The 11160-nt window shown below is 46.2% G+C and overlaps 1 protein-coding gene across 1 annotated transcript; it reads right to left on the bottom strand.

The window, feature by feature from the left end:
* Positions 1-1327: 1327 nt before the first annotated feature.
* Positions 1328-7948, bottom strand: rnf5 (ring finger protein 5). The gene is made up of 6 exons (XM_030347299.1): positions 7617-7948; positions 5415-5433; positions 4901-5013; positions 4588-4645; positions 4307-4418; positions 1328-3973 (listed from the first exon to the last, which is right to left on the bottom strand). The coding sequence occupies exons 1-6, from the start codon at positions 7823-7825 to the stop codon at positions 3855-3857; spliced, it is 630 nt and encodes a 209-aa protein (XP_030203159.1). The 5' UTR covers positions 7826-7948; the 3' UTR covers positions 1328-3854.
* Between the last annotated feature and the right edge of the window lie 3212 nt (positions 7949-11160).

Below are 11160 nucleotides of genomic sequence, written 5' to 3'. Positions count from 1 at the left end.
ATATCGGCAACCTCAACACACGAAAGACCCTCGAGAACCCTAGACAAATAACGATTGTGAGTGACCAGATTGTGTTAAGGAAGACCCTCAATCTGCCACTTGGGTATAAATAGGGGGTGATGGATGGATGTCCTACTTTTATAATTACAGGGTACTTCGCCCATTTAGAACCGGCGTTCTATTATTATAAAATCGCTATTATAATATAAATAAATATATAAATAAATAGTCTAAACCAGTCTCCCCTTTGCCTTCTCCCGAAATGACGCCAAATGACGCCAAACGCGTCATTTGACATGTTTGGCGTCATTCGAAATGACGTCAAATGACGCCAAACGCACTTCGGGTGTCTTCCCTGGCATAAATCGTTATGTTATCGTTATAACATCGGGTATGTGTAAATGCTACCCCGATAAATTGACCCGATCATACATTTTTAGCCCGATGTCACCCGAATCACCCCGACTTCCACATCGGTGGTCCATCGGCCATTAGCGGCCATTAGCGGGATGGTGTAAACGGGGCATAAAGGCAAATTTCAGCAAGAGTTGGGAGATAGAGGCCCTCTCTCTGCCCTTGCTAAATTCTATGCCGCCTGCAGCCCTTGATAGTGTCATCAGTTTCCGCACACGAAAGATCTGAGTCCAGCACTACAGACCACTCTTTCTTCCATGTCCCATTTTTAATTTACAAGGCAGCGTGTAACAAGATTAGATTAATTGGATTAGGCCTACACAGCGTAGGTGATAAATTCATTAAATTATTATTTTGATGTTCCCATTAACTCTTCAATTACATGAATCGTCCTATTTCCATTTCATCATTCGGTCACACATTACCCGTTGTGTGACCATATATGGTCCTTAATCGGTGTAAATAATTGGTATTGAGTTCAGTCCTGCGACCATGGGGATTTAGAGCAACTGGTATTTATCAAGGGAAATTGCGCACAGGTTTGCGTATCAACACGTATTATGAACCCTCGATTAACCCCAACTCTATCGCGGTACAGTAGATGGGATTAGTGACTTTCTTGATAAAGGAGGGGCGTTGATAATTAGAATATTTCACAGAATTCTAGCCAATTACAATATTTCAATGGATTTAATCAATTACATTTCACTGGATTCTAGACATTCAGTATTTGACTAGAATTGAATCCACCGAGATGTGATCTATAACATTAACATTTAGGGCATTTATATAATATCATATACTCGTTATCTCAAGTCGAATCCGAGCAGGTCCAACTAGATTCTAGAATGACATGATGTAAGGCCTTCATCTAGTGTGTAAAAGTGAGCCAGTGGGAAGAAGACAACGAAGGTAAAGTATTAAACATCTACTTTATTCACACTCTGGGAGCCCGTCCCCACACGTCCCTCCCAGAACATTTGGTTTCGCACAACGACTCAATATGTAGAAGACACGAAGGGATTCCCTGACGCCTCCGCCGCTCCAAAGCTGGAGAATACAAATGTACAGCTTGACCAGACAGTGGTTTACACCAAGAAAAAAACAACGAACCCTGGTACCTCAAGTCCAACCCCCCCTGCCCCCCCCCCCCCCCTTTACAGGCCTGACCTTTGACCCTGCCCACAGAGTAACCCGTCACCGAGTGGGCCACATAGAACGCTGATGCCGTCCACTGTGTCGACGCCAGAACCTTATCTTTCAAGCCGAAAAGCTCTGGAATCTGGGGGTCTGTGTCATGTTCTCGGGGAACCTGGGGGTCTTTCAAGCAGTCCGATCGTTCATCCCCGTTCTGAATGTCCTTCCCCTCCGTCCGCCTTGTGAATGAGTTTGCCCGCCGGGACGAGCGGGCAAACGGGACGAGAGTCCGCGTCACCCGATGTGTAGGAATCCAAAAAACGCTCGCTGCTGGAGCTCACCGCTAGTCCGCGCTGGGCCAGTTGATTACTACAGCGGGAAGTGTTTTTAATGTTTAATATTGCCAGGTGACGGCGGGGATTAGACACTCTGCAGACGTAGAGCGTAAGTGGAACCTGCCTTTTGCGTATCGTTATCCTTTTTGAATGCCAGCTGCATAGCATCACATCTGTTTCTGTTCTACATCTCCCAAGGCATTTGTTCATTGAGACACGTTAAAAAATGGCATTTACTAATATATATAAAGATCTATACATCTATAGATCTATAGATATATAGATATAACACGTCCACCCGTTGACGAACAGACACTTACAAAACAATCAGGAAAAACAAGTTTAGTACAATCAGGAAAAACACGTTGCGCATTCATCGAGCGGCCACATTGTTGAGTTGGGAGGGGAACACTAGAACCGTTGGGGGAACCAAGAAGATGCAACACATAAGCCTCAGTTCTGCATTCCATTCCCCAACGCAGGCATCATTAAGAAACGCGTTTCCATCGAGTCATCATTGCAGCCCCGAAGAGTCTAGAAGGTTCACCCACCCGACCAGCCAACATGGCCGCCATGAGATCAAGGTCTACGGCGATAGAACCGACCGTGTTCTATCCGTGCCTCTATACCCCAGAACACTCAGTTCCCTGCACTGTGTCTTAGTTAGTCACCTGGCATACGCTCCCAGATCTGTGAATGTTAACACTGCTGCGCCACTTTTTTAATGGTTCGCAAAACACAAACACACGACGTATTATTCTGTTACGAGCAGTCGACGCACACATAGGCTTAACGGCGGCGAAACAACTCCCAGTGCCGCTACGAGATGTTACGCTTCGTGTTTCGATTAGATTCTAATTCCATTCTGACCGATCCAAACTGCCCCCCCCCCCCGCCAAGGGACAACATGACCGTCTGTCGACGACTTCACAGTGCAATGGCAGTTTTTTTTGTTAAGACAAATATAGATAGAAAAAGTGTGTGCGTCCGTCCCCAGGCCTACTGCACTCGGGTCCGTTTCGTCGTTTTAATCGTTAAGATCCACGATAAAAATAACCCTGGACACTCTTGACAACCTTTAAACTCTAATCAAAAAAACTATTTCATAATTTAACATTCTGATCTCTTTGGAACAAACAAAAAATCAAAGTTGGCATGGCAACAACTACACATTAGCGTTATATCATGAGTCGACTCGTCTCAGTTCAACCCTGTTTACTTGACTTAACTGAATCATTGCTATTTAAAGGAATTAACCTTTTGTACGAAACGCTTTCAAACAGACCGAAGAAAACCGACAAACCGAAACTGGGGCGAGCGAACCCTCGTTCTACAGGGCTCTACCGCGCCTCAGACCCCACGGCCAATGAAAACACACACGTTGTCTCATGTTACGATGTAATACTGCCTTACGCCACAGAGCGGCACGGAACCATGACCCCGTACCGACCAACAGCCACCCGTCATCACCCTACGAGTGTGTGTGTGTGTGTGTGTGTGTGTGTGTGTGTGTGTGTGTGTGTGTGTGTGTGTGTGTGTGTGTGTGTGTGTGTGTGTGTGTGTGTACGTGTGTGTGTGTGTGTACGTGTGTGTGTGTGTGTGTGTGCGCGCAGTGGGAGGGAGGGAGGGAGGACACAACATACCAGAATAACACCACATTTGCAGATTTACACACGATTCTAGACTCCAACCACATTCCATTCCAGATTCACAGCCCATTCCTGACCCTCACACGTTTCAGGGGACACACCTTCTGTTGCTCGATTCAAAAGGCAGACCTCATAAGCAAAAGACACAGGGAGTTGTGGGGGGGGGCGAAAGTCTTCTAAGGAGTAGGAACAGTTCTGGGGGAGCTTGTTTTCCTCGGAAGAAAAACTTTAAAAATCCTTTTGATGTGTGCGTGTGTGTATGTTTGTGCGTGTGTGCGAGTGTGCTCCTTGAATTCCTCTCCGCGCGTCCGTCCATCCGTCACACGCTGAGGAGCCAGAAGAAGAAGAAGATGGCGACGAACAGGAAGAGGGAGTCCTGCCAGTTGTTGTTGCCGTTGTTGACGTTACCGTTGCCTTGGTGATCGCCCGCGTACTGGTCTGAATGGACAGAAACAAGGCGTTACTTGGCTGTAAACTTAACCCGACAGAGAGTTCGGATACACGTCCTTTAGGAGCAGGTGGGCTTTATGGTGTCTGGCTCGAGTATGCCGATCGGTAGACTGTGGTCACTGAGTCCTACACTGGTTCAGGTACCAGCGGGCATGAAAACGGGTGAAAAAGAATGTACTGCGTCGGACTGTGTGTGTGTGTGTGTGTGTGTGTGTGTGTGTGTGTGTGTGTGTGTGTGTGTGTGTGTGTGTGTGTGTGTGTGTGTGTGTGTGTGTGTGTGTGTGTGTGTGTGTGTGTGTGTGTGTGTGTGTGCGCGCGCACCTGCTCGGTGGAAGGGGTCGTTTGTGTTGAACACGGTGGTGAAGAAGCCAAAGGGGAACGCGCCGATGCCGAAGGACATGTGGAAGCCGGTGTCCGCGAACGCCTGGAAGGGCTGAGAGAGAGAGGGAGAGAGAGAGAACCAAAGAACGAGCAAACGAGAGAGAGAGAGTTGGAGAGAAAGAGGTCATTATAACGTGATAAACTATTTTTATCAACTGTTTATAAAACATGTGTTAAACTCATAAAGCGATCAAATCCAAATCAATAAGCCGAGGCCTCACCCCTCCTCTGGTCTCCGCCTCCGTCCTCTGGCCTTGGGGCCTGGGGGGCATTTTCAACCTGGACATCCCATAATCACGTCAAGCGTTATTAACCCCCGCCACGATTCCCCTCAACAGGGAATCCTATCGTACATATAATGTAATAATATGGATGATTTCGACTGCATACATTTTTATTCTACCGCTAGAGTGTGTGTGTGTGTGTGTGTGTGTGTGTGTGTGTGTGTGTGTGTGTGTGTGTGTGTGTGTGTGTGTGTGTGTGTGTGTGTGTGTGTGTGTGTGTGTGTGTGTGTGTGTGTGTGTGTGTGTGTACCTGGGGTCCTCCTGGCTGCTGCTGCCCCTCCCATACAGGGGGATCACCTTGTCTCGGCTGATCCCGGCCTTACACACCGGACACTGCTGCCTGCTGGGCCGTGTCTCCAGCCACTACACACACACACGTCATTATATTGACTGGGGGGAAATCTACCTGCAGCATTTCACTCACTAACTAGTGGGCGGATCCGTCCATCCCTTCATACAACTGGCGGGAGACTTGCGATGTCACTAATGCTTAGAATCACCGTCAACATCATGTGGCTGATCACCATCACCAACAGAAGTAAATAAAACAGTTTAATAAATGTTCCTTGCTTAAATTGAAAGTTGTAACTTTAGTTATCATTGTGCATTTTTTATGATGTCCGTTGAGGGAGAAAAAGCAGTATCGGCTCCAAATATCGCCTTAAGAAAATCGGTATCGGTCATCTGCTAAGGCTGATAAACAAAAAAAAAAATCCATATCGGTCGATCCCTAAAGAGTATTTTAAGAGAAAGGTTAACTCTACCTGGTGTAGACATGGCCAGCTGGGGGGGAGAGAAAGAGAGAGAGAGAGAGATTAAAAACAGTATTAAGGAAGACTTTCATCATCTAGGAACTAGGGGTGTAACGGTACAAAACCGTTGGTAACCGTGGTTCGTAAATGTGGCGTACATAGCATTAATAAGGCGAATGTAAAGGCTTCTAATCCGACTCCGTAACTACGAGACCCCTCAGCAGCTCTCCGTCGGGTTGTCGGATACGCAATGCAATTCGCCCCCGATCTATCTTATATGTTGACTACAAACCATGTAAGCAGTGTTAGTAAATAAACTTCCAAAGCTTTTCAAATCTTATTGGGTGTTTTATTGGTACATAAGGTGCAAAGTAAACAATGCACCAGGTAATTAAGGTGCAAAGTCAAACCGGAGAAGTGATTCAGGAAATGGAGAGGACCAATCACAGCCCTTGCCGCCTCCGTTGCGTCGACCGATAGGTCCATGGCGTCGACGGATAGTTAAAAAATATTTGATGCGCACGTAAGCTACGGAGAGGGTCTCCGACAGGCTCTCCGGATATGGAGAGGGCTCTCCGTGTCTACGTGCAGCACTTTAACATTGCACACGCATTTGAAAAGGCCATTCCATCGCTCTTAGTTTACTAACCTTTAATTTTATAACTTTATTTGAAATTGGAGATCGAAACAACAACCTTTTGGATGGGATGTAATAACCACAAGCACAAGACTATTCTGCCCTACTAGTATTATTTATAGCAATCAAAGGACCTATTGTGAACGTATTTTTAATCCAGGTATTCAAGTTTCTAGGGTTCCGTAACAGATCTGTTCCCCTCCATCGTTTTTTCAGCTGGACCATTTTTCAGTCAACCAAATCAAGCTCAACGTTCTGATGATGCCAGATCTTCTGTCACCATGGTGACACCATGGTGCATGGTCCCACCGAAGATAGGCCTATCTCTGGCAGACGACATGACCTATCACAGTCTGACTGTGTTTCAATGAACCACATGACAATGCAACCAAAACAGCTCCACTTTATAGCGCAACATCTTCCGTCGCCATGGCGACAGCTTCTCTGGCTCCACACTCCTGGCCTGAATGACTTGTTCACGACCACTGGTCAGAGATCGGATCCAAGTCCGATTGAGTGAGCCTCTGATACCATTTGCTGTGGGCTGTATGCACTGCTCCAATCAAATCTGAGTCCTGTGATTTGAAGGAATCGTTTGGGCCCAAACTATATTTTAAAACACAGTGGAAGAAACAGACATAACCGGTGGATGTCAATGGTTACGTTAACACAACAGTAGATTTCTTTCGTCATTGTATATTGTCGAATGTCTCCTATCAATAGCTCAAGTTTTGACTCCAGTCCAGGCCAAGGGGACCTTTGACCAGGGAGGTTGCGGTCCACTTAACACATAAACACAACCTCCTACTAGGACTAAAGAATACCAAGGATCACCTGACCCAAATCCTCTCCCACTAGCACTAATCTCACAGGAACCTCTCGACATCCTCAAGCCCGTCAGGGAAAAACACTTGAAACGTTTGCACTTGTTGTTTACACACTCAAAGTGTGAGTATCATTCAGAATACAGTCAGCCTTCAGGCTGCCCCCACTCAAACGGGATTGAGTTGAAGGTTCGACTGAGATCAGGGGTGGACTAAACCAAAGGTCAACCTCACCTGCCCACTTATAAAAGAGAGAAGGTCCTGGACCGACGTGTGCAAAACAAGTGAAAAGCCAGGAGTTCAGGACTACCCATGATGCACTCCAACAACAAAGTTAATAAATGACGTGAGGGGAAGGCAGGAGTACGTGATTTAGGTAGCGTGCCAATGGGGACGTATTTAGGCTCTCAGGTCAGGTGAGATCATCACTATAATTGAGTTTAGGATTAAACGTATCAATAATAAATGCCTATGGTCAGGGGAATATATAATATGCATTTGGGTGTGATCAGCGAGGAGCGACGGTGTCAACGGAGCTAGGGGGAACCAACACCCACTCCTGCAGAGATATAGCCACCGATGTTGCCATCTGTGATGCCCTACATATAGAGAGCCCTGTCTCTAAAAATATGTTTACTGGGAAATGACCTAGGAGATAAACAAATGCAGGCCATGCAGAACGGCACCGTGCACTGCAAGTCCAATAACTGAATTGGCTGATCAAAGAATAAATAGCAATCTCCCGTCTCGTACCAGAATAAGTGGCCGCACATACTGATGACAGCGTCCCTCGCAGTGTCCAAACAAATGTTACACTCGAACGTGGCCCGGTCCGGCTCCCGCTCCCCCTCTCCGCCGCTCCTCCCCGGGCCGTCGCGCTCGTTGCTGCTCTCTCCGGCCGGGAATCCTCCTCTGCCGGCGGGTCCACCGTCACTCGAGGAGCGGGGATCCGCGGCCGCCATTTCTGTTGTACTGGAACAGTAATAAGCCCACTGCTACCCGCACTATATCCGAGCTTGAGCTACGAGGAGGACCTGACTGTCACGGTGCCTGTCACTGGTACCTGCGCATTTCCGTTTCCGGAGAAAACACGACGACGAAACGGGCAGGGGCGGGACCATGGAGGCGGGACCCGTGCGTGGGGCGGGGCCACGGTGTGGTATGCTCCCACGGAGGCTGCAGGTTCAGGACTCGGATAGTAGTTTTTCCCCAACCCTTCCTTGGGATGTGAGTTTATTTTTCCTTGAATGGCGAATGAATCTCATGACTTACTCAATAATATTTCATGAAAACATGATGAAACATGAAACACATAACACGTAGCTACTAACATTTACCGGTAACCATATCTAAAATACCTAAACTAACCCCAACCCTAAACGTTACTATCTCTAACCAAATACCTAAACGTATCTATCCAGTCAAAATTAGCAAATTATGATTTCACACCTGAACATAATTTGCAACGCCATTATGGAAAAATAACTAATAACTAGAAAATGCATTCCCTGCAGACTGTGCGGTGAGTGCTGTAGTACAAAGTGAGGTTGTAAATATTTTTTAATAAAGCCACATAAATGAAGAAATAAAGAAACGTTAAATGGCTTAAAGGGACACATTCAAGGGTCTGGTGCCACATTGCCTGGCTGGCCGAGGTAATCCCTCTTATTTAGTTATTTATGTCCAGTTCATATTCGTCAAAATTACTTTTATAGTTCTATTCCTACTCAAATTCATATTGAGAAGTTACATTCGAATGGGTCTACTTAAATTATCAAACCAAGGTTGAGTGGTAAGAGGAGGTAACTATCCTATCCATAGACGTCCACCCAGCCTCCTGTCACCGGGGTCATCCGGTCATCCCTATGTTCCCCGGGTCCTATGTTCCCCGGGTTCTATGTTCCCCGCTCGGGGAACAAAGGACCCTTTTTTTTTTTTTTTTTAAAAAGGTCCTATGTTCCCCTTTTTTCCCAAAAAGGGTCCTATATTCCCCTGTCGCCATACATACCGGGGAGCATAGGACCCTTTTTCGGAAAATCTATCAATCTTTAAAAATATTTAAACTTTGACGCGACATTCGCGTGATGACAGCCAATCGGCGTTCAACAGCGTGGCCACTGAGTGACATATGTAACGTCAATGAACGCCAATCAGCATTCAACCGGCCAACTCAGTGCATTGCAGTCCGGGGTAACTGCAGCATGGAGGATAAAGTGATTGTTGCCGTTTTCGTCTCCCGTAGCTCTTTATATGATAGTATAATATAATATAATTGTATAATATCACGGCCAAAAGGTCTGTGCGCCTCCGGATGGCCGTAGCGCGGGGAACTCTCGTAGGGATTGGGCTTCTCAGGGTTCGTTTACCGGCGTATCGCGTCAGGTTCTCCGACGTCTCACCCTCTTCCACAAAAGGTAAAGACATGCAATGGTAGTTATCTCGGCCGGAATTTGGCAGTAATGGTGGAAAAAGTAACAGACCGGGGAACATAGGACCCTTTTAAAAAGGGTCCTATGTTCCCCGGTCACATACATATCGGGGAACATAGGACCCTTTTTGGGAAAAGCGGGGAACATATAATCCCCCGTCTCATACAAAGAGGGGAACATAGGACCCGGGGATAGGACCCGGGGAACATAGGACCCGGGGAACATAGTGTTGCCAGATTGGGCGGGTTCCTTCCCGCCCAATTGGGCTACTTTTGATTTCATCTCGCGGGGAAAAAATGCATTGGGCGGGTATATACATTTTGGGCTGCTTTTGCCAATATCTGGCGGTTTTTTAATAATGTGAAAACAGCACACCAAACTGTTATTTTATGGTTTAAAAACAGTACAAATACAAAACTCAGTAGGCCTATAATTCAATATACTTCACGTCGTGATGTCACATCAACAAACCGTTGTGCGCCGACGCAGAAGTCTGAGGCAAAAGCCCGCTCTCTCTCAACTCTGTTAGCGAAATAAGCATCATGCCGAAATGGGGGAAATATAAAAAACTTTATAGAAAGGAATGGGAGACCGACCCTGAATTAAAATCGTGGATCGCGCCTGCCCCAGCAGATGACAGCAAAGCTCGTTGCAGGTATTGTAACGTTGAATTAAAGGGATACTTCACCCATTTAGAACCGGCGTTCTATCATTATAAAATCGCTATTGTAATATAAATAAATATATAAATAAATATCAGTCTAAACCAGTCTCCCCTTGGCCCATTTTTTCTCATCTAATTTTCTCCCGAAATGACGTCAAATGACGCGTTTGACGTCATTTCGGGAGAAACCTCTTGTCCCGCTAGAAGGGCCGAGGACTACAACACACTTGGTGGAAAAATTTTCAACCAATAAGGAATGAGAGGGGGCGGGAGCTCGCGTACTGAGGGGGAATGAGCGGGACGGGAGACCGACAGGTGGGCGGGGCAGCGAGCGCAATGCACTGTTGTAGTTGGAGGTTTTCTTACTTTGAGCCAGTGAGACCATGAAAACACTCTTTCTGCCTTTTTTCAGGCTAGGATGAACCGATTTCAATTTTTTTTTCACATTTATAATACATTGAATTATTTAATTCATAAAACCTTCATATTCCCACCGGTGAAGTATCTCTTTAAGAGCCCACCTCAAAAACGAAAAAAAAAAAACAACGACGTGAACTTAGGGTTGCAACCTACGTCACCTGTCACACCACCATAAACGCTGTGGATGATTTGTCTGATATACTGCAAGATGAGATGGGCACATTCAAGATGCACAAGACAAAGTGTACCGCCGTTATAACATCTGTTCTGGCACCGCACTTCAGAGAGGAGTTAAGAGAGGATATTGGTGAGTCTCCATATTCTCTTTACCTGGAAGAGAGCACTGATGTATCAGTGAACAAGCTCCTCTGCATTTGTGTGAAGTATCGCTCACGGAAACACGGCAAGTTTGTGAGTACCTACCTGGGGCTTGTCAACCTTCTCAGCGCAGATGCTTGTGGAATATCAGATGCGATAGTGACTTTTCTCGGTGAATTCGGACTGGACATCAAGGATATGGTAAAATCCCCAGGGATGTTTATTATTACTCCTCAACCGGACGGAGCCTAAAACATTGCAGCCATTAGAAGTAACTCTTGGCGCATATAACACTAGAACCACAACATGCGTTTAATGTTTATTCAAAAATTATTATCCTGTGAAAAACGTCATTGGGCGGTTTTTTGCTGAAGTGGGCGGGTTTTGGAACGTGATTGGGCGGATTTAGCTCAACCAAATCTGGCAACACTGAACATAGACACGCTCCCCTGTCACCATGAAGTGA

The sequence above is a fragment of the Gadus morhua genome, chromosome 22 (genome assembly GCF_902167405.1).
Source record: "Gadus morhua chromosome 22, gadMor3.0, whole genome shotgun sequence".
In the NCBI taxonomy this organism is placed as follows: domain Eukaryota; kingdom Metazoa; phylum Chordata; class Actinopteri; order Gadiformes; family Gadidae; genus Gadus; species Gadus morhua.
The sequence above is the reverse complement of the archived record's forward strand: the minus strand, read 5'-3'. Positions and strand labels throughout refer to the sequence as shown.